This window comes from Candoia aspera, chromosome 6 (genome assembly GCF_035149785.1).
Source record: "Candoia aspera isolate rCanAsp1 chromosome 6, rCanAsp1.hap2, whole genome shotgun sequence".
Classification (NCBI taxonomy): Eukaryota; Metazoa; Chordata; class Lepidosauria; order Squamata; family Boidae; genus Candoia; species Candoia aspera.
In genome coordinates, this window is record NC_086158.1 from 70,481,623 (window position 1) to 70,505,839 (window position 24,217).

The 24,217-nt window shown below is 37.1% G+C and overlaps 1 protein-coding gene across 2 annotated transcripts in view; it reads left to right on the forward strand.

Moving 5' to 3' along the window:
* The window catches only part of INPP5A (inositol polyphosphate-5-phosphatase A), a 299,141-nt gene that overhangs the window by 236,601 nt on the left and 38,323 nt on the right, over positions 1-24,217 (forward strand). For both annotated transcript variants that reach the window (XM_063307365.1, XM_063307366.1), the window contains exons 10-11: positions 9,764-9,859; positions 12,103-12,177. In XM_063307365.1, coding sequence (XP_063163435.1) covers positions 9,764-9,859; positions 12,103-12,177 — 171 coding nt within the window. The remainder of the gene's footprint in view (positions 1-9,763; positions 9,860-12,102; positions 12,178-24,217) is intronic.

The following is a 24,217-nucleotide window of genomic DNA, read 5'->3' on the forward strand; positions in this document are numbered from 1 at the left end:
TAAGCAGAAAATCATGTGACCGTGGCAGACTTACAACCTTACTTCCCTTTTGGTCATTAAGCGAAGCACTGCAGTCGCTGAGCAAAAAATTACGTGACTGTGACTTGTAATTTTACTTCTGCCTTCCCTATTAACTCCGCTTGTTGCAAGCCGGTTGCAAAGCGCCCAAATGGTGATATGTGATTGCGGGATGCTTCAGTAGTCATAAATGTGAGGATTGATCACACAGCTATTTTTTTACACTGTAACAGTCACTAAAGGGCAGTTGGCAAGCAAGGAATAACTGTATGCCATTCTCAGATGATGAATACACACACACACAGAGTAAACACTGTATCATGCTTGTCAATTTTGGCTATGCTTACATAGAAATTACTGGAAAATAATCTCTACTAATATAAAACTCTTCAACTTATAAATGCCAACCAGATTAGAAATCTCCACATTTTTTACATTTGTTCTTTCATCTATTACGGAACTTGCTTTACTTTAGGATGGAGAGGGATCCATGTAACAGCTGGCTCTTACATTTTCAGAAAAAGGTTCAATTATGATTTGCTTCTTCATCCCAGCACCAGGTAGAAAAAAGAGAACTGTCAGAGCATCTGGATGAGTTTAATTTGAATGTCTGCAATCATAGCCCCAAGTCATGTAACAACTCTGAGTGTAGATTTCATGTCTTCATATCAACCATATTATTTCTTTTTCTCCTCTGCCTTTCAAAGTTTGGGTTTCATTTACTATTTGGCTTGATCAGCATTTTTAAAGAAGTTGGAGTCTTGTGTGCTATTTGGTGACCTCTTTAATGCCATAATAAGGGCATTGCCCTAATATGGAATATGTCTCTACGTGCATGTATCTGGCAAACACAGCTGGATATAGAGATCCCAGATACATGAATATAAGTGTTTAAAGGAATGTATAGATATATAAGCATTATCCATTCACATGCTGCAGTGAAACACTAGTGTAACACTAATCAACAGTATAAATTTTTACCATGAAAAATATAGACCTGCCCTTATAGGGAAAGAGGTGGTTGGAAGCTGTTAAGCCTAATTTCTCTTAATTCTCTTTTGGTTCATGGCTACCTTCATTTTGGCAATGTGTGCTATTGATTAACTTAATTTGGGCCTTATACGTTAATGCTTTGTTCTGATGATGCAGTGCTTTTAAGAGGAGAAATTAAAGCCCATCTTAAAACCCACTATAGTACCTTTTGTCCTTTGTAGAAAGTAAATGCAAAAGAAGAAGAAAGTTTTAGAACCCTGACTTCACAAAGTGATGGGGGTGGGGGCAAAGCTTTCTGTATGTTAAACAGTCTTGTGGACATCTGGCATGATTGGTTTTAATCTGCTAGCTAAAAAGTCAGGATTAAATCTTGCTTTACACCTCTTTGTACTGCAGTCAGTAAAGTGACAGAGCTGGCCTGAAACAATGACACTACTTATTCCACCCAATATGCCATGTGGTAGATCACCCCCTTTTTTTTTTTCAGCACCACTTCTCCACAAAGACAATGAAGCATCTGGTGGGCTTCTCCTGTGTCCAAAGTGGTTTGTTTTTCGTTTTTGGGGGGGTTGTTTTTTTTTTTGGTCAGTAATTTCAATCAGCTGGTCTGCTTAGTCCTCCCCTGATGCTACTTTTTGAGACTGGGTGTGCCAAACCCAGTGGTAGGAGGTCAAGAGGCCAAAGTGATGAATTTTTATGTGCCTGTTCCTTGTGTTTCTGCTCAGTCACAATTCTTTGCACACTGTGCTGCTTCTGAAAAGGAGCCACTGTGGGCAATTTGTCCTCCTGGCCTGGAGAGAATGGGGAAGCAGATGAGTTAAAACTGCATGTATAACTTTAAACAGAGGAACACACCAATGTGCTTTTACAGTGGGACAAAATGCTTCTGTCAGTGCAGACTGTTGGAGGTGCCATGAGATCTGTGGCTGTTTGGCATTTGAGCAAGTGACACCTTCTGGAAACTTACTGTGCTGGAAGTTACACAATCAAAGTGTATCTTGTATCTGTGCAATGCCTAGCTGCCTTAGAAATGCAGCTTTTTTCCCTGAAGGTGGGACTACAGTTGTTAGAGGCTAGAGCCTGGTGGCATGCTCTGTTTTAGGCTTATTTTTTTCCCCTGATAAATCTTGTCCAAATGATTTGTCTAAATTGTTTTACATCTAGCTGGTTTAAAAATGTAATAGAGATGCTATGCTTTCTGGTCTTCTCCCAAACAGCATTTTCTTTCTAGTTTTCGATCATGCTAAAAGACCCATTAGACAATGCATTTGGACATTGATTACCAAGATGACTACAGTTCAGCCCTTATACCACAGGGGGTATTAAAAATAGCAGCATCTCTTCAATAGTGTGCTTTTCAGTCATCATCTGTCATTCTCTCTAGCAACATTCAATGCTTTGCCCCCTGCAATGTTATTTGGAAAATGTCCTAATATCCTTGTGGAAGGTTTGCAACATATAATGTCCCATTATTGGCATATATAGTCATGTTCCATTATTCATTTTACAGGGACCTAACCCATTGAAGAATTTCAGGTAGGGAGCTTAAGTTTTATCTGTCTTACGAATAAACTGAGTTAGAATAGTTATGGCTTCACACAGATTTGAACTCATCTGATACCATTCTCATAGAGGTAATAAAATGGTGTCTGGGCTGGAATACTTGAGATACAATTGAAACCTCATGTAATAAAACATTCACACATGGCAAATAGGGGAGAAAACTAGATTAGATTCCTCTTTCCTAACATTTTTTCTATGCACATATTTTGGTGGGGGTGGGGTGTGTGGATGTTATTTACTCAACAGTTTAAAGTAAAACAAACCAGACTCACGTTTATCTTTCCACAAATGACAGTGTACATTGCACATTCAGACACAATGCTAAATCATAACTAGTGCAAAAACCTGAATTGAGTGCTTATCTCTTTTTCTGTGGCATTATCAAAGGGAGATTTGAATGTTTATTTCCATTTTTAGCTTGTCCAAAAATAGATTTTTTTTGTGTCATTTAGGCTTTTGAGAAAGAAGTCAGGATGGTAAACCAAGTTTTGAAGTTGTTTCCCTCAACTACTGTTCACAGTAATAGTTTATCTGAATCTGTGAGTAAAGAATAACTGCAATCAGTTGAAAACAGAAGTGAAAACTTACGGTGTTCACATAAGAGCTGAACCACAGAATATTAGAAGGAGAAGGGCATATCTTTTGATGCATGTAATGTTATCCTACAGGTTAGCAGCAGGTGCAAATTATACCACTACCTGCAACTCCATCAGCATACCCTTCAACATGCCCTATGGTTATTCTTAAAGTAGAATTTTGAATAGAGTATTTATACAAAACTGGGTGAAGTCTTTGAGCATGTTTGCACAATATAACAAGCCAGGCACATTAGATATCAGAAAACAGGACTTTTCCTGCACAGTTGATCCTATCTCTGACCCACAAAACCTGGAAATGGAAGTCTGTGTCACAGGGGTATTCACAGGATATGGTCAAAAAAGTCAAAAGGGTGGCCATAATGGTGCGGTTGAAACTCCAAGTTTTGTTGCAGGCAAAACTCCAACCACACCATCGTGACCACCCTCTTGACTTTTTTTTTTTAACCATACCCTGCAGACACCTCTTTCTTTGTGGCTTATTGTTTTGCATGTCACCCTTCACCCTCATGAATAAAACAAATGCCATCATTGGCATTTAGAGTTGGGCAACAAATAAATACTCATACCCTTTTTTTTTGTAATTTCATTTTAACTTATGCAAAATAAAACAGCAGTAGAGCCTTGCAAGCTGTATAAAAGAAAACCTTTTCCTTGGAAATAAACCTTTTTTTAAAACCTTTTTTTAATATGGGAAGGATTAATTTGCTTAGTTTAGTATTATTTTTGTAATCTGTGTTTTATTACTGAGACATCCATTCTCATTACTCATTCCACATTTATTTTGGATCAATATTTTTTCTTTAAAGCAGCAACTGTAAAATTCAAACTTATGCAACTCAGATGTTATAAATTGAATCAGAATGCTCATAGCCTTCTCACTTTGTACTCATGCTGCTCCAAAATGCGGGGAGATACATTGTTGGGAATTTTATTTTCAAAGAAGTGGCAGAAGAAACCTTAATTTATTGCTTCTTGTAGGTAGTAGCAAGTTTGCCAGCCCCCAGTGCAGCATAATGTGGGCTTTTATCCAGCCATTTTCTTCTGTTTCCACATCTGGAAAAAGGTCTAATTTCGGAGTAGAAAGGTGACTGAAAATACAGATGTTCATATATTCACTCATTTGTGTATTACTACTGTCCATAAATTGTTTTAAAGTAGAAACCCTGTCTAAATTTGTATTTTCCATTTTATTCTTCTAATGTCCAACTTCCTTGATAAATGCTTTTAATTTGTCATTGTGTTGAATATTATTATTCACCTTGCAGTAAGAATGTTCAGCTTATCAAAAATGTCACTTAAATATCTTAACTGCATATTGAAACTACTCTTGATAAAACATGTGTACACTACGGTGCCTTTCCTCAGTTAAATTCTGATAAAGTTCATTTCTCAGTTTGAAACACGTTGCAAAACATTTCCTTGAGACAACCATTTTGACTCATGTAAAACTAAGAAGTATATGGCACTCATCACTTCATAAAACTTTCACAAAACCTCCACACACAAAAAGACATTCCTGGTCTTTACAGGCCTAGTTTCTGTATAATTTACAATATTCATAGATATTCATAGAACCTTCTCCAGTGCAGGGTTGAAGTCTTCCCAAATATGAGTCTATTAATTTCTCATTGTGTCCAAACCCCAGTAGGAGATATTCAACATACCAAAAGCTTGACGTCCTTTGTGATAACCTGAGATAGAGCTTGCTCCATCAGTACATATTCCCACACAATTAGACAATTTTGAAAGATTTGCATTCATATAATTATCAGTAATATCAAAAAGGCCCATAGCTTTACACATCCCTGATTTTATTACAAAAAAATACATTCTCATTTATTTTACCCTCAATCAACAGATCTAACATGTTATTAAATGAGTATCCTCAGCACTATCCATCATCTCTATCTAAATGGCAGATTGTCTCTTAGCTTTTCAATTAGTTAGTCATTTAGATTTAGATTTTAGATTTTTTCTAATCCCGCCTTTATTATTTTAATAAATAACTGAAGGCGGCAAACATACCTAATACTCCTTCCTCCTCCTGTTTTCCCCACATCTCTGTTCTATCTGTGATTCGGCACAGAACAGTGTAATTAGATACAAGGGTACTTAAAAGCTGTTTGGCACTAGACACCCTTAAAACAGATGCAACCATATCAATAACAGCTGGAAGAATGAAACTTTTTCCAGTTGTCCAGTGCATTTTGCACTGGGCAATTCTAAATTCTAAAATGCAAACTGATAAGAAACAAGAAGTGGTTTTGAATGGATGGTCATAACTTTATCTAGACTTGCATTTTTTTCTTCATTTCATCTCTTTTTGAATTAAAAAAATAAGGTTTGTGGGTAAATTGGAATAATTTGTTTCCACTTTTTTTGTTTTGTTTTCAGACTTTTTCTGATAAATAGAGCACTAATGATGTTAATCCAGTAACAAAAATCACTTACGAAACCAAATACTTCCATCACATTTTCTTGATTTAGGATGACTTTTAACAACACTAATGGATTTTCTTACTTATGAACTTATGCATAACACTGTAAGACATACATATATGAGAAAGCAAGAGAAGAATGATGTACATGTAGCATCATTTTAGGGAAAAGTATATGCTTCTTATATTGAAAAAACAATATCCTGATTCTTGTAATTTTCACTCTAGAAATAGCAAGTTTGTATGCTTCTAGTACCTTCACTTGCTAGTACTAGCACTAACGTTCAGTGAACTTTTTAATATTTTATTTGCAGCTTTATTTCTCTATGTAAAATTAAGAATCATATATGCATATAATGAAATATATCTAAACCAATGGCTAAAATGCCTCAAACTGAATAACAGGGAAGGGCAACTATTTTGATTTATTTAGTGTCCACAGCAAGACTTGGAACAATCCTCGGGTCCCCATGCTGTACCCTAACCAAACCTAAGTACAGTTACTGACATAAAGCAGTCTTGTACATATGTTCTGTTTTTAGCTTCCGTCACTTCTTTGAAATGTGATGAATTAGCATTTGTAAACTCCTCTGGATAAGGACCAGTCTTCTTGTACTCTGTGAAGTGCAGTGCCCACTGATGTGCATTATACAGAAGTAATTCTTCGTTTGAGATCTCAGAGCAGCTTACATGTATTCCCAAGGGTCTCTTCCAGGCACTTAGCATGTTCACAACTGTTCAGCTTCAACAGTGATACAATATGGATGGCTCTTGGATCATCTCCTAGTTCATAGTCTCTTGATCTCAGAACCTGCATTAGTTCCTTGCCATGGTATGTGGTTGTTGCGTTGTTGTTGTTGTTGTTGTTGTTGTTTTTGCTAAAATCGTTCACATGCACTTTTCTTGGGAAAAGGTTTGCTGTTTCTTACTGAATATTTTGGAAAACAATTTCTAAATTTCCCATTCCAAATAGGACTAAATGGCTTGTACTTTAGTGAAATGTAACTCTTAAGTTGCTGTAGAGTTTGCCGAAAGTGAACAGTTCAGACTAATCTGAATAATACATGTGCTGTAATCTTTGGTGTGATTTGGATAGAATGTAATTGCCTTATTATAGTTTATTTCTTTTTTAAAATAAGCAAGATACTGCCTTATTCTCACTGCCTCAAAGAGGTAGTTTTGTTCAGTGCTTCAGCCACCTTTCATATCTACCTCTCAAGTACAACTATTTCACACAGTTTCTCTATTTCCTTTCCGACATCATTTAGCTATTAAGCATATTCTGCTCTCATGAGATGTTTTAAGACTTGTTTCCTTATATTTCTTTTCCTTTTTCTCTTTTTTCTAACCTGAGGGTTAGGGTTTTCCATTCACTTCAACTTTGAACTGTATTTAGTATGTTTAAGACCAGAGCAGAGTTCTCCACTTTTCAGCAAAACATTTTTAACTGTATGTTCCTAACTGCAAGTTCCCATCAAAGAGAGTATGTGGATTATTGCATCCAGCAGTTTATAGCTATGGTTCTATAATAATATGTCTTCTTCCAGATTGTAGTTCTCTACTTGGTCTTCCCTCAGATTTTTTACAAACTTTTTTTCTTTGTAAAGAAATTTTAGAAAATAATATTCTATAGGAAAGGGCAATTTTCTTCAGTTAAGCAAGAAAGTCCTAGAACTTTATTCTGATTTCATCTCTTTTTTTTTTTTTAAAGAACCTTTCATGAAAGTATCTTTCATAAGAATGAAAAGAGCAGTGTGTTTTCATAGCATTTCAATATTCTCCCATTCTTAAACACCACCACCAACAACAACAACAAAAAAATCCCTTCATAAGCAAGCAGGCTTTCCTTAAAAAAAAAAAAGCACAAGTTTCTAAAAGTTTCTGCTTGGGTGACTACAACTTCGTAGAAACTGAAAAGAGGTGGGCTGGGGAAAAGGAATGTTCCAGATTGTATAAGAAATGAACCTTTGCATAATCCCTTTTTGTTTGTGAATAAGATAAGTGTTTGTCTCCGTGCAATTGTAGCTCCTTCTCTTTAGTGGTCAAGAGAGTATCAGATTTTTACACTTCCATATTATTATGGTTATGGTTCCTTTGGAAGAGAGCTGAACTTGTAGAGCTGTAAAGCAGCTTGGGGGAGCTCTGGGCAGTGTGAAGAGGGGGGAGTGTTCCCAAGCAGATGCCTTTAAAAGGCAGAAATCATGAATTTTTTGAATTGCAGCCACTCTAGGGGTGGCTACAATGTCTTTTTGACAGTGACAGTAACTCTGCCTTGTCCTTTCGAGCCGCTCTTCGGCCCATTCATTCCAGAAAGCTGCTTAAGCGCACTTAAGCGCATTAGCATTTGGATGCTTGGGGACCATATTGACCCTCATTTGGAAGGTTTAAATGAGTGAAAGATGGAGCGATTTGTTAGGGCTTTAGAAAACCAGCTTTAGAGAGCGGTGGGTTTTCCGCTTTGGTTTGTTCGGCTGCTTGTTCTAATCTGGTGCACTGTTTAAAGGCGACCAGACTGATTTGTGACACATGAGTCCAAAAGGCTATTTTGGGGGGCTTGACCTGATTAGCTAATTTGTGCTTTGAATTTCAATGGTTGGTATCCGAAGGAGAGGCACTTTGGGAATGGCTTGTTGGTGGATGACCTCACAGTTAACGGCATACAGACACAGATGGCAAAATGTTAATTACGTGTCAAAAGAGACAGAATGGGACCCGAATCAAATTGTGAAGATGAGTGGAAAAAGTGATTAGCTGTGGGTTAAACAGAAGAAAGTAAAAAAAAAAAAAAAACAGTGGTTGCTCCCAAAGTCTTGGTGTGCCACCCTTTCTCTTGCTTCTCTGCCTGGCGAGGAATACTTGGAGTTAGAACGACTTCCTGTGCTCTCAGTAGCATTCTTCCAGTATTCATGCAGTGTTTGCAGAAAGAGAAACCTGGGCACAGATCCTTTTAAAAAATGGCTATTTTAAAATGGTCTGTCCACATTTCTGGTGATTATTCTAACAGCACTATGGTTTCTAGGCAGAAAAAAATTCTGAAGGGAATTTTGAAGGGAAGACGACGTTTAGCCAGATTGTCATGTTGATACTTTGTAAAGCAAAATAAAAAAAATAATAGAAGTGAAATATCTTTCTTTGTCTCTGATTCTCAGTGTATTAGCAAGGTAAGAAATTCAGTTGCTCTGGCACAATTCTAGTCATATAAATAGAAATAAATTTTTGAGGATATTGTGTAACCCATAAAGGAAGAATCAAAATTAAATGGGTTATACATAGAAAATCCCAGGGTCAAATTTTAGTATCTCCAGAATGAAGGAGTAAATGAAAGGGATCTTAGAAGACCATTGCCAGGCAGAGGAGAAAGCACTGAGCTAGATAGTTTAACAGGAATCGAGCAGCTTCTTTTTTCTATTAGGATTATTAGGAAAAAGAGTAAAATAAGCAATTTACTCCTTATGAGAACAAAGGTTATTAAGCATTATCTCAAAGTGCTTCTTGAAGTCAAATTTACAAATATTTAGGCCTCTCCACTATCCAAATCCCAGAAGAGTCCAATAAAACCTCAAGATAGTATCAAATGTTAACATGTCTAAGCTTCTAGGGCATTAGGAGTTTTTGCATAGAGCTGCAGGAAAAGTTGAAAAGCTGTGCTCTCTTTTCCAACACATGGATCCTGCTATCGGATTATCATGACATATTGGTTCTCATATTACTAGGGTTCTGCTAGAAGTGCAAAAAGAGGTAGCAAGGCTCTGTCTTATGGATCTGTTTCTCTTTTTGGAAACAAAACAAAACCTTGGAAAATATTTTGTATCCCCAGAAAAGGATAGTCCTCATATAAACGTCACAACATTCTAATTTAATTTTTAAGAAAAAAACAATTGAAGTAAATGAATTCAATTGTGGGTCTTAGCAATTTTATTCTATCCATAGCAGATCCTTGAATTTTCCAACTGCTGTCCAATTTTGAGGAAGAACCAAGTGGACTAAAGAAAGTTACTCTTTATCATAATAACTGAGCTGAAATTAAAAGTATATGTTTCTAGGTTTATATTTTTTGACCAAACTTTTTTAACCTCTTCAATAATCTTTGTAAAATGTTTTTAACAAGCTTATTTATTTCTCCCCTACCCATATGCTTTTTTTTTAAAACAGACACTTTGTGCAAAGGCTACAATGCAAACTATCCGGGCTGCTGACACTAATGAAGTAGTCAAACTAATATTCCGTGAATCTGATAATGACCGTAAGGTATGTAACCAAATGCAATCCTTGTCACTGAGGAGAATGCAAACATCCATCCCTTTCTTTGGTTCTGTGGAGGTGATTTAATTCAAAATATGCACTTACAGAAATGTGCATTCAGTTGTGACCCCAATGAGTTACGTAAGATCTACACTTGTACTGAGATTATAATTGCACTTATCTCAGCCTCTAAGAGCCACATTTGTTGTGTCTACCATGGTAAACCTTCAAGAAGTCTGCACAGTTTCTCTGCAACTGTTCCTCTGAATAGGTAGAATGATATGTGCCAATGAGAAAAGCAATAGGTGTTATGTAGGAAAGCAAAGGTGTGCCTTAAGCCACCTAAAATCCAAGGCAAACAAAGAAGAAAACTTCATGTGCCAATTCTCAGTGACAGAGCACAACTCAGTAACTGCCTTCTGTGTCTGTCTGGAGACATGCTGTAAGCAAAACTATATACATTTTTTGAAAAAGAAAATCCCACTTGGGGAACAATATAATTTCTGAAGACAGATATCATTCAGAGAAAATATATCACTTGTTTGTCCTGTGTGCAATGCTCCCATTACATTGCTATGCAGTGAAAGTAACTTGTATATTAATCTCCCCTACCACCACTCCAACAGAAGCTTGGTTTCTAACCTTGCAGATGTGATTTCTTAAAAATAAAGTTACTTTTTAAAAAAGCAGTTTCACTTACAAGGCCTAGGTCTTTCTGAACTGATCATAAACCTGTACATTGGCTGTACTGTTGTAATTCCTGATGAAGATTCTTCACATATTTGACACTATACATAAATGTCATTTTATACATGCATGCATACATACATGTACATGCATATACACACATACATGTATTATACATCCATGCCATTATACTCCATACTTAGAATTTTGTCCATGTAGAAATTCCAATTTGGGGGGATGGGTTTGAGCATAACTCGGATTAGTGCCTAAGACTTGCCGGTCTCCTGCAATATGTGCAGCAGGAATGAGATTGACCTGTACCTGTCCAAGGACCACTTTTCAAATCAGTTTTCTTAATACAAATATGATGACATGTATAAAAATATTTGCAATCGTTTTTTAGGGAAGCCCCATAAATACCAATCCCCTAGATTACATTTTAACTCAGTGTCCAACTAGCAGTATGTGATATTAATATGCTATTTCTACATTAACCAAGCTATGCCAGCAAATCTGGAGAACGATGCAGGGACCAACAGATTGGAAAAGTCAATCTACATTACAGTACCAAAGAAAGGAAACTTAACAGAGTGTGCAAACCATCATACAATATCCTTAATTTCACATGCTAGGAAAATCATGCTTATATACTGTACAGGGCAGGAAGTTACAAACAGAACAGGGTAAAACAGACCAGCTCTGGGTTGGCAAAGGACTAAGACCAGGCTGTATACTCTCCCCTTATTCTCTGTTGAAGTGAAAGTTGGACTTTGAAGAAGCAGGATAGGAAGACTATTGATGCTTTTGAATGTTGGTGTTGGAGAAGACTCTTTTTTAAAAAAAACGATTAGAAGAATAAATCCTGAAAGCGCCAGTTCATTTTTATCCATTTTCAGCAAAAAGTCTGTAAAGATTTCTAGTCTTTTATAAAAGTAGTTGGAGAAGACTCTTGAGAATACAGTGGACAGCCAAGAGAACAAACCAATGGATCATTGAACAAATCAACCCAGAGTTATCACTTGAGGCACAAATTGTCCTACTTCAGACACATTATGCGAAGACCTAGCTCTCTGGAGAAGGCTCTAATGCTGGGAAATGTGGAAAGAAAGAGGACGACCAGCAGCAAGATGGACAGACTCAGTTACAGTGGAGATGACTACACTATTGGAAGATCTCAAAGACCAGGTTAGGACAGATCATCATGGAGAAAAATTATATATATGGTCACTAAAAATCTACACTGACTTGATGAGACATAATCAGTCAATCAATCAGTTAATTCTTGCAGTAATCTTGTTTTTCTATGCATGGATATTTCTCATATTTACAGGAAATATGCTGTGAAAAATAACCTCATATCTCTTAAAGCAATATAATACAGTCTGTTTAAGGTTACACATTTCTTTTTCTTTAAATCAGAAAAGGACCTGATTCAATGGAGAAGGTAATAAAAATTTAAAAATAAAATTGCAAAAGTTTACTTAAAATGATCATGTAGAACTTTATCGGAGGTGGTTTTGTTATGTTTTAGTTTTTTAAGCTCTGCTTCATTTTTTCCCCAGGTTATGCTACAGTTAGAAAAGAAACTCTTTGACTATTTTAATCAAGATGTTTTTAGAGATAACAATGGCACTGCGGTGAGTTTCCAGCTGTAAAATTACATTTTATAGATACAGCCCTGCTCTTGGAGACTTGGTGTTCCGAGAAATGTGATTGGAAAATGCTCATATCCTGTTTATCCTTAGCATGACAACCTTTTATTTAGTGAGGACTTCTTTTATCAGTGTAGTTTAATTTTTACATTTCTATCCTTCCCTTTACAAAATATCCCATCAAGGCAGTGCACGTCACAATACATTAAAATGCTATTAAAAGGCAAGCTAAATCATTTTAAATTGTTCAATTATATAACTATGTTCACAATTTTTTTCCACAGTCTCTCTGTTATCTTCAACTGTCTTAAGTTCTAAAGACCTTGATTTCAATGCTAAAGGTACATAATAAATAGACAGTAGTAGTAATAGAATGCACTGTAGATGATTCAGGATGTCGTGGCCCAGGCAAAAAGTGCAAAATACCTAAGCCTTTTGTCATACTTGAAACATTTGTGTCTTTAAAACTTTGATTTTGGTCCTTAAAGTATCTGATCTTTCCCAGGTCACTTCTAAGTATTTTAAAGGGACAGTTGCTGAATTCTGTACACTCTTTAACTGAGTCTTGAGGAAAGATTTCTGGTTTTAATGTCAGAACTGCCCTGAACTTCCCTGATAGAGGATCCCTATTGTTTTTACCAGGCTTGTTGTTTCTACTAGACTTGAGCCTACAGACTTGTTCAACATCTCATTGGAAAACTATCAGGCTCCCTGACTCACTTGACTTTGGGAAAAAAATAATAAACTGGGTTCTCTTAGTTAAGAAATGAATCAGTAGCTTGCAAGCTGGTAAGTGGAAAGCAAAGTTCCAGCCTTCAGCATAATTTGCACTTCCCACTTGGGTTCCAAAGGCATTCTTAAAAAATAAAAAGAGTGGATAGATCCAGCCATTGAAAATGTGCCCTCTTTCCCAGAAAAAGTAAAGCTGAGGATTGTACTGTATATAAGGATTATATACAGTATATCCTACTAGACTACATAGCCAAACTGGGACTGAAGGATAAGATGTCAATCCTTTATGTCGTGCTGGATCTGGTTTAACCATGGTCATGGCCTGTAAAGTGTTTCAGGGTTTGATTATGTTATCCATACAGTACTTTTCCCCATTTATATGAAACTACCTGGGAGACATTAGCTAGGAATTTTGCCTGTCAATAGGCAGATCTACCTCACATCTATCTCTGGTCCTAAAGAAGCTGTTGAATCCTGAATGAAAGCAATTTTGATGAGAGGATTAAACTAAAGCTTAATCTGGGTAATAAAGTAGCTCTGTAGTGAAGAGACCTACTAATATGAATGGAGCTGGGCAGCTGGCATGGGATGCAATTACATTATGTCCATATTCTTGTGGGTTTCCTGCAGTTGGTACTGTTTATGGAGACAGAGGGTTGTTTTTGTTGTTTTCATTGGCCAGGAGAGTCTTTTATCATCATCTACTGATTCAGCAACTACAAAGCTTTGTTAAGAAAACTGATGTGGCTGTTTACACTCTTGTTAATCTGTGCAGGGCTACTTTTAGAAGGTGTTTGACTGTTTTAGCAGGTGCACAGTCACAGACTCAGTTTGGAGGGAGATGATTACACTGGTTACCAGTATATTTATAGATGAATTCACAGTGCTGATTTTTAGTTTTACAGCCATTAATCGTTTGGGATTCTTTTAGGTTATCTTAAAAATTGCTGACACTTATAGGAATCTTTCTGAGTATAGAGATCAGCCCTGAGATCTTGCTGATAAGCCGATGTGATAGGATCATTTTAGTGATGGAACTACTTGAAAAAGCACCCGATTCCCCTTTTTTGTTAAACGTGCACACCAACACACACACAAAACCTATGTATTTTATTCTTGGGTACTGAGTGTAAAAGTCAATCCTTTAGTAAACAAGGATTCTTTGACTTGGGGATTATCCTGCACGCTGTAAGGATGCATATAAAAAGATCACACAATCAGCCACTCACATTAACTGTTCAGTGCTGTTTCTTTTTTCTCCTTAGGTAATTGCTTGTCAGGAATTACATAGGCACCTTCCCTAAGCTGGTACATGTAGACGTTTTAGATGATAATTTCCATAATTAATAATCACATAGTCCTGATGCTATTAGTCAACCTTTATACCAGATTATTCTAATACAGATTCCCATTAGGAACAGGGACTCCCTCCCTCTTTCTTCCTCCCTTCTTCCTTCCCGCCCTTCTTCTTTCCATATTCCTTCCTACCTACCTACCTCTACCTTCCTTCACTTCCTCCCTCTCTGCCTTCCACCGTTCCTTCCTTCTTCCCTGTGCCTTCCTTCCTCCCTCCTTCCCTTCCTTCCCTCGCTTCTTGTTCCTTCCCTCCCTCCCTCCTTCTTCCTCCCTCACCCATGAGGGGCTCCTTCCCTAGTCCCTTTGCGCTCACACCACGCTGGCCACTCTCGCACCCTCCCCAACCCATGCCACACCCCTGCACATCCTCCCTGCTTCTCATGCACTGTCCCCAACCCTCACCACACCTCTCATGTACCTGCTCGCTCCCTCCCCCACCCAGCAGCAGCCACTTACCTGCCTGCTGGTCTTGGACTTGCAACTTCCTGCTGACTTCCCCACTGACTTTGCTTGTGGGAAGCTGGCAGGGAGCATCAGCAAACACGATTGAGTTTAGACTTCATGCCAGCTTCTCCATTGACTTATGGGAAGCGGTCAGGGAGCGTTGGAAATGACGATCACATGACCACAGCTGACTGCGGCTGCACAGTGGCAGTGGCAGCATTGAAGCAGCCACAACTTTGCCAAGTTTTGGGATGGGATTTTGGATGCATCCTGTAAACACATTCTATAAGCCCATTTGAAGTACCTTGGTTGAAAAATAGTTGCCCTATGATGTACTGTTCCGTCCAATTGAAGGTTACAAACAGTCAAACAGACATGAGAGTTGTAGTAGTATATAGATTTATGCTTTAGAAGTTGTTGAGCTTGTAACTGAAATGAATATACATTTCACAGTTGCATTGTTTTCTGCTTGATCCTTTGCCTCACAAATCTTCTAACATTTAATAAATCTCTAACCCTCATTTGAAATTGTATTAGTATGGTGTGAAAAGAAGGTTGTGGATATAGGTATAATTGCTACAGTTAACTGTTGGACAAACTTCTAGGTGCAGTTGTTGGATCAACTATTAATTCAGTAACTCTTTGGATAGAGTATAATTTTAACAACGATTAGCTTCAGTATTTTCCACCAACAAAAAACACCTTATATCTGCTCACAGCTTGATAGCATATTCAACAGAACGTTCAAATTAAATTAGTGTAAGTAGAATCATATCCAGCGCTTTATGAAACAGTATTATTATTAGAAATTCCAGGAAAAGAACAGTTTTACCTTGATACAGATTTCTACATTTGCGAGGGACATTCCTTTCTCCCACAAACTCGGGTGCTAAACATTAGCAATTCATATTATAAGCCACAAACCTCCATAGTACTGATGTTTAGAACAGCACTTCTAACTACTCAAGATTACAGCTTTGAGCTTGAAAAAAAAAATTTACAGCTGCTTTAAAGATCATATTAATTTTAATGAGTCAATTCCTTGAAACCGCTGCAACTGAAAAAAAAATCTTGCTGCTTTAATGAAAAGTGAGTGAGTGAGATCTGAAGCACTTTTCCAAACCATTTCTAAGGCTGAAAAGTTGTGTGAAAAATATCCACTACACAGAATGTTTCTTAGAATTTAATGTATTGCTAGGGCTGTTCATATATTACAATGTTTATATGGGGAAAGGTCACAAGTTGCTGCAGCAGCATTCAGTTCTCTTTGTCACCTCTAATGTCTTCATAAAGGGTGTAAATAACCACCCCACAATATGTCTGTTTTATATGTACACATAGTAAAGGATATACCAAATCTTTCTCTTTTTCTAACACTGATTGTCTAGGGACTGTGTCATCCATTTATTGTGGGAAGTGATTGTGGATCACATTTAGGAGCTCTATGAAGGGCTTAATTGGTCCCTAGGTTCAACTTGCATTTTTAGCAAAAAGAACTGACAGCAGGTGAAGAGTTCATTTCTTCCACCATTCAATAATTTCAGAGTTTGCTCACACCTCAATAATCAGAGGAAAAATTTCTAAATCAGAGGGTGGTGCTTTCTAGATTGACCTGAGTCTTGCTATCTGTCTTTCTAAAAAGTGAATTCTAGCTACATAACATTGCTCTTCATCTCTGCCAGGAAACTGATTCTCAAGGTTTCACTGAAATTGCTGAAATAGAAGTCGAGGTGACATGGTATTTTGCTACCATTTTTCTTAGCAGAGGGACCCCTCATGATGAAAAGAACTGTAGTAAGGAAGAGACACAGATAGGGGCAAGGTTATGGCCATATTGTTTTCTTCCTCTTTCATCAGCTAGAAAGAGTGCTGGCCAGTTCGTACAGAAAGTCTATGCATGGTGAGGACAAGAACAGTTCACAGGATGGCAATGAGAGAATCAAGCCTGGAGATGGGCAGTAACAAAATTTGAATAATAAATAAATTAAATAAATAAATAAATCGAAACTCCTTCTGAGTCAGAGGAGGAAATAGAAATTTACCGGGCTGAAACCGGGAAAGCGAAACTTGATGATGAGTCAGCAGCGCGGGAAGAGCCCAAGGTGCTGATTGGCCAAGATTCGATGGAGGATTTGAATCCTCCAATCAGCGTGCACCAACGATGGGCAGAAAAGTGCATGAAGGAGGAGGCAGCCCAATTGGTTGCAGAAGGGTCCAGGTGCACGAAGGATCGGCATAAAAGGCAGACACACGAAGAGCAGGCTGCCGGAGACAACCGATCCTACAAGCCTGCAGCGTCTGCAGAAGAGTCCCTACCAGCATCAGAGATAGTGTCTGTTACAAAAGAGGAATCAGTGCGTCTGCTCTCCACCGAAGAGGACTTGAATCCTGCTCCTGCTGCTATCGAGGATCCTCTTATTGCCGAGCCCAGCAACCTTAGTCTTGTATCCAGCCTTGGCTCTCCATGGTCATCTTGTGCACGTTCCAGGCGCACTTCTCGCCCTGTTTCAGGATTTCAGCCAATTCCAGTGTTTCCAGTTCAGCCTTCTGGTGCCTCCAGCCCGCAGTTTCACCTCAAGTCCTCGGTGCAGCCTTGCAGCGTTTCCAGATCATCAGTTAGTTCCAGGTCTTCCTTGCAGCTTCAGTGTGCCTTTGACCTCCAGCCTCACAGTGAATCTTTGGTCCAGTTGTACCGTGCCCTCAAGTGCTCAACCTTGCTCAGGAGTTTCACATCTATCTTGTGAAATCTAATTGCTGCCTAGTCCAGGGCTTCCAGCCGAGTCTAGCCTTGCTCCGAGTCTCCAGCCTTGCTCTAAGTTACTAGTCCAGAGAATTGAGCCTAGTCCAGAGCTCCAGCCGAGTCCAGCCTTGTTCCAAGTCCTCAGCCTTGCTTGGAATCTCTAGTTCCCGGTACCCAGTCCAGCTCGGGTTCTCCGATTCAGTCCAGTCTGATCCTCAGTCCTTAGAGGAGTCCAGGGGGCTCCAGTCAGCCCCAGTCGGTGTTCCAGCATCAGCTTAGTTCAAGCATTGTTCCAGTTCGAGATCTGTTGTCTGCATTTCCAGTAGATGCTTGCAATCCCACCCTTTCCCACCTTCCAGTCTCCGTTGGGGAATCCTGCTCTGCTGCCTTGTTGCTGCTTCCTCCTGCATTCTTGCCAGTTGCCTTGCCACTGCCAAGTTGGACTTGATCGAACTAAGTTCTTTCTTGATTCAAAGGAATTATTTATTGTAAATAGTTATTTAATAAAGAGTATTTTTGATATTTAACCTTCTGGTTTCCCTATAGTCTGAACAGGACAGGCAAGAAGGGTGTTTTTGAGATGTAGAGTGGTTAAACCTGTAGCTGTTGTACAGCATATTAATGGGTAATATGGTACCTTGAGAAACAGTGATTCCATACCTCACCTACTTCTTGGCTTGTAGAATCATTTCAAGGCAATATATGACAACTTGCACCATCCCACCTGGACGTTTGACTGGAAGTTCAGTTTTTTCTTTTAAAGTGTTACAGCAGTTTGGCTTTAGAGATGCCCAATTCATTTGACATACTGGAGCAACCATTGAGATATGACAAGCAGTTGAGACCTGGAACATTATTGTCACTACACAATTGTGCCCTTCTCTAAAGCAACCAAAGACTTAACCAAAATTCTACTTATCAGGAGCTGATATTTGGAAATAAGAAATCTGCTGCCACCCACTTCCTGTTAATGGGGAGGACATATGTAAAAATGTAGTTCTTAGTTCACTGTTGGCAGTAGTATTTGGGATTCATACTTCTAGGGTTTGGAGTGTCTCCTAAATAGTATAAAAAGTAGTTGATGTTCGTCTATTGCTTATGTAGATAATTCCCACTGCATGAAGTAAATGGAGAATTCATGAGCATTATGTAAAACTATGGTTTAGTACATAATTCTTAATATCCTATCTCACTAGAATTATGATCATCCATAAATAAAGAAGAAAAATCAACATTTTCCTTTTGATGTAGCATATACATGATATTATTTTCAAAACATCTTGAATTATAGTTGTGCAATATTTCAGTTCCTTTTTTTTAACATTAAAGATGATCATTTCTGCTTATGGCGTGCCAGAAGCATTTTAAGCATTAAGTTAATTTTCCATGCATGCCTCTTCATATGTTTTCCTGCAAAGACTTGTATACGGATGGGCCATTTTAGAACATTATATTTCAAAATCTGTAGCCATTTCATTCACACACCAGGAAGCAGGAAATCTTCCAGATCAAGAATGGAAGAAAAAGATAAACGATATAATGAGCCATTGGAGATAATCTAGTCTTCATGGTCTAGTTAAACACACAGCACCATGATCACTAAAAACAAACTACCTATCTAAAAGGATAAATGTCCCTGGCCAAATTCAACCCAAAAAATCCATCGCATCCTTCATCACCCACCAGGCTTGTACCAGGCTGACAGAAATTTAATTCAAGCTGGCTCCTGAAAATAATTATTGTATTTTAAGAGTAGTAATCATTGGTCGGGACATGATTGAATGTGTCCATGCCTATTGACTTTTTCTATGATTTATAGCTTTGTTTAGTCGATATTCCCATCGAAATTGTATAATTAATTATAAGTGGGGCTGTCAGGTCTGCAGGATGGAGTGCTCTGATGAGTATTTGGGAAGATTAAATTTTCCTTAGCTGTACCAATGCAAGGCTTGGGAATTTTCACAGCAGTATGGTTGTTGGGTAGAGATGTTTTCTTATGTGTGTAGCGGTGCTTCAGAGCAAAATCCATTGATTTTCTTCAGAGCCACCCTTTTTTATCAGTGTGGTTTCTCTCTGGCAACAGCAGAATTTGTGCAGATGTGACAACATCTGACAAATATTTATTATCAACAGGCTACTTTGTCATTGTCCATACACTGTTACCTCTTTTTCTTCTTTATATCTTAATTCAGAGGAAAAGATACAGAAATTGCAAGCAAGCTTTTGAGCAATCTAAAACATGCAAATGATTGATTCAGTAGAGACACTGTACAATTTCTTTAGAGCTGCATAAGGGCTGATTGGTTTTTTCCTTTGGGTCTCACTGTAGTATGTGCCATGCAGTCACTCCAACCCCGGTGACACACCATCTTTTTCAAAAGCCTCTTTGTCTTGAAGCCAAGAGCCTCAGTTCTAACTACACATATATGAAAGTCGATTTTAAGTAAATGCATTTAGGGACTTTCAAGCTAGCGATGGCTAGGACATTTAAAGTACTGTATGATTTCAGGAACTAATAGAAGTTCACCATGAAGATTACTAATAATTTGATGAAGCTTAACCTAAAAACAATATTGATGATACACAAAAGTTTATAAGTACTCTTTTACAAATTTAACACTTTGAAAGTCATGAAACACTTTATACTGCAGTTGAGAACCATATTTAGTAGAGAGCAGGAGGGAGCGTGCATATACACTTCTCATTTCAGAATCGATTAAAACAGACTTTACTTCCCCCCAAAGTGGAAGGAGGCCTGTGTTTTATACTTCCCCAAAATATGTCACACGGGCATGATCGGTTTTATCCTACACATAGATTGCCCAATGATCTGGTTCATACCACTTTTTTATTTATCACTTGTTAATGGACAAAATTAGAATTTTATTGACTTGGAGGCATTTTGGTTGAGTTTGTATTGGAATATCTTCTGTGCTTTTGTTGTATGAGGTCCATTTCACACATAGAACTCATCTGCTGTTAGAATTCTTGAGTGATGAAACAGCATGTGTTTGAGACCTGTAGTAGTTCTATTAAGGAGTAAGCTGGTTGTGATAGTATTCAAATCTACACCTTTGTTGCATTTAACAGTTTTAAAAGGCTGGGTCTGTGGCAGAAGCCATATAGGGACAATGATATGTGGAAAAAGGTGATTTAAAATTCTACACCCAATTTGATTCCAACCTAAATTTATAGCCTCTGCAACAGCAAATAATGTTTATAAAATTATTTTGCTATCTTTGCAACAGAAGTAAATCATACTGGTAGCTTGGGAGATAGCATTCTTCTTGAATTTTGTATATATTACATTCCCATTTTTTTAAAAAACATGACTTGCTCCTATTTAAAATCAATAATACAATTAAACTACCTTTGTTGTATAGGTATGTATAATCCTTCCATATTTCATTCTATACATGGTCAGCTTGCTGATCATTTGAGACAGATTCTGTTGGCAACCATCTGTTTTATTCAAGTTATTTTGGAGGCATCTGTGTTATCTTTCTGTCTTCTGGTTCAGTTTATGGTTGGAGTACTGTAAAGCCACAGAATTATCTGTGTGAAAAGTTCAGATGGAAGAAGAGGGACAAGTAGCATAGAAAAGGATTTTAATGATACCAGAAGAACTGAATTATCTATCTTGCTTAAAGACATTCATAAATGGTATCAGTAGAAGAAATCTGACCTCACTTTTATAGAACTGCTTTGTTAGTTGAATGATGTGGGGAAACCGAAGACTTAAATTCATAATAATACTACATTTGTGTCATTCTTGTTTTACCATGGGATTGAAGCAGTTACAAATAGATAAGAAGTGAGAATAATAGTGCTGACATTTTTTGGCAGATTCAAAAGCTTGTTTTGAATCTATTTTAGGGAAGATATCTTTCCCTCAGTGTATGCCTTGGTAACATTTTGATAATCATTCATGGAAATTTTTCTAGGTTTCATTTTTTATGGTTTCATTTTTATGACATGTATATAAGGAAGAGAAAGAGATCTATAACAATTTCAAGGTGGTTTAGTTTATAAAATTTGTATTTTGCATATGACATGCCAGAACTTAATTTGATATTAATCTTTATGTTAAATAATCAAAGGTTTGTTTTAAAAAAAAAACAAAGCAATCTAATTTTAAAATGATACCAGTATCCTTCAAAATAAAGCTGGAGAACAAATGAGATAGGTGATAAGATGAAGATTTCTAATCAACCAAAAATCTTTTTTGAAGCTTTGATAAGTGTGTGTGTGTGTGTGAACGGGTGCATATGAAGGTTAAAGAACTGGCATCACTGAAAACGTATTAATCAACAGACAAGATATAGCACAATGCACTCTTCCCAATGCCTTAGCTCTGACCCTTTTAAAGATAATGGGAATACTGTCCACTAAGAACTAGATTAGGACAATCAAATGCATTTCATCAGAACCCTGATCCCAGAGGTGAAAAAGCAGAGGTTTTCCAACTAAACATCCAGCCTCCATCCAAGTAAAATATTGAAATTGATGTACAAAGAATAAATTAGGATAAATATTAAAAGAAAACTGATATCTGAGCATCATAGCTGCCTAATTTTGGAGGATTGGGGGCAGAATGCAAAAAAAACAACAACCCAACACTTGAGAGTGATTTATACATTAGTCTCTTGAACTTACAGTTGTTCTATGGCTAAACTATGTCACATCATAAGAACTACACTTTTAAATTTCTTTTATAAAAATGATATTTTTCTTTTCTTTAGCAAATCCAGGGAAGGGTGTGTAGATGAAATCCTAGATAAGAGCAGTTTAGATACTTTCCAGAAGTGCTTCAATTAATGCCAAGCTATGGCAAAAGCATTGTGAGAATTATGGTCTTAGACTTCTGACAAACATCAGATTCTGTACACCTGTCTAACATTATATATAATGCTACTATAATATAGTAGCATTAGTAAGGACAACAGAGCTTTAATGGTGGCAAAAAAGAAGTGAAATAAAAAACTGAATTATTTTAATTAATAAATACCTTGAATAGTCAAACACCAAGGCTTTAGCTTCAAATCCCATGGAGAGTGGGTAGATGGAAGATTAAGACATAACTCAATAGTAAGTTCATTCTGTTTGTAAAAAGTTCCATGTTTAGTTCCCAGCATCTTCCTAATGATCTGGAAACAATCTTTGTATGAAATGTCAACCAGTAAGGAAAATAAGTGAACTTGATGGAAAAATATGTGACTGCAAGATCTTTTCCAATTGTGCATATTAAAACCAATAGAAAAAGTGAATAAGAAACAGTCAAACTTTAAAATATTCCTTATTCAAGTAAGCATGGAATTTTCCAAGTTGAACATTTTATTATTATACATCAGTCTCACCATGCATGGAGGAGAAGATGGAAATAACATCTGAATAGCCCTGTTGTTCATCACTTATAATAGAAAGCATAGTCATTTGTCTATTTTATACTCAATCTGAGAGGGTCATCATCATCATCATCATCATCAGTACCAGTGCTGCAACACTGGTCACTGGATATTTTCCCTGTTGCTTTGTATACAAAAATGTACCAGCCAATATCTGTGAATTATTCAGGTTCCATTATTTTAATTGTCTACAAATACTTTTTGTAAGATCTCTTGAATATTTTTGAAAGGTTTAAACCTTAATTTCCCAACCACAGCTGTGAATTCTCTGGTGGTTGCTGCAGATAGATTTGATAAATGCTGCTAATGTCACCTCGTGATCTAACAGTGCTCTGACTTTGGTCTGTAGGTCTTGATGAATAATTGCTGTTGTTCTACTCCAATGACTGAATTAAGTTGTCCTGTTATACAGGGTTCATACTTCCATGATTTTAGCCAAGGCAGCTTATACCAATATCCCAGTAGACAGTTTTTCCCCCTTTTTCAGGATGCCTGTTCTGCTTTGAGCCTAAACAAGTAATATTTTGCACATCTTAATTTTTTACACTGTATTTATTGTTCAAGCATTTGAAATATCACAGACTGTTAACTTCAAATACAAATGTAATCATGTTATATATTTATAATGTACAGAAATACTCTAGTTAAACTAATGCTTTGTCCTTGGTTCTAAATAATAAAAAGACTTTTAAATTAAATAAGGGAGACATAATTTATTGGTATATCAAGTGATGGGGAAGAGAATAGCTAATCCACCAGCATACCACCAAGAGACCCAATGATTTAACCCAGTTATTCTTAATCTTTATTGTGCCTATGAATCTGGAGTGCCTTTTCATTATGAGCTGCCATATATTGTTACCATTAAATTAGAATATACTTATCTTCAACTCTACATTGGACTTGTTTCCAATGTGATTAATTTTTAATACCTCAATCCTTAGTTGATTGGATAGATAAATGCAATGTAGGTTCTGCTGCAATATCTGATCATGCTCCAGTAACACTATCAGTTATAAGAAAAGGATTCACTTTTTATAAAAGAAATGAAACATGATTTTGAAGAATTTTTAATAAACATTTTGTGAATTATTACTTTTTTGGAATGCTTTTAAGAATGCTTGTATTATTGCATGTTTCATGGAAAATACAAACTGTAAACAAGAAAATTTGAAAAATAAAGTTAAGGAAGTACATGTTTACTAAATTGGAACTTAATTCCCTTTATATGTTGAGTACAAATATTCACAGAATCACATAAAAGAAAGGCCATAGAAACATATGCTTGGAAGGAACCTTCTAGTCCAACCTCAAGGAATCCATATACTGTCCTAGACAAATGGCTGTC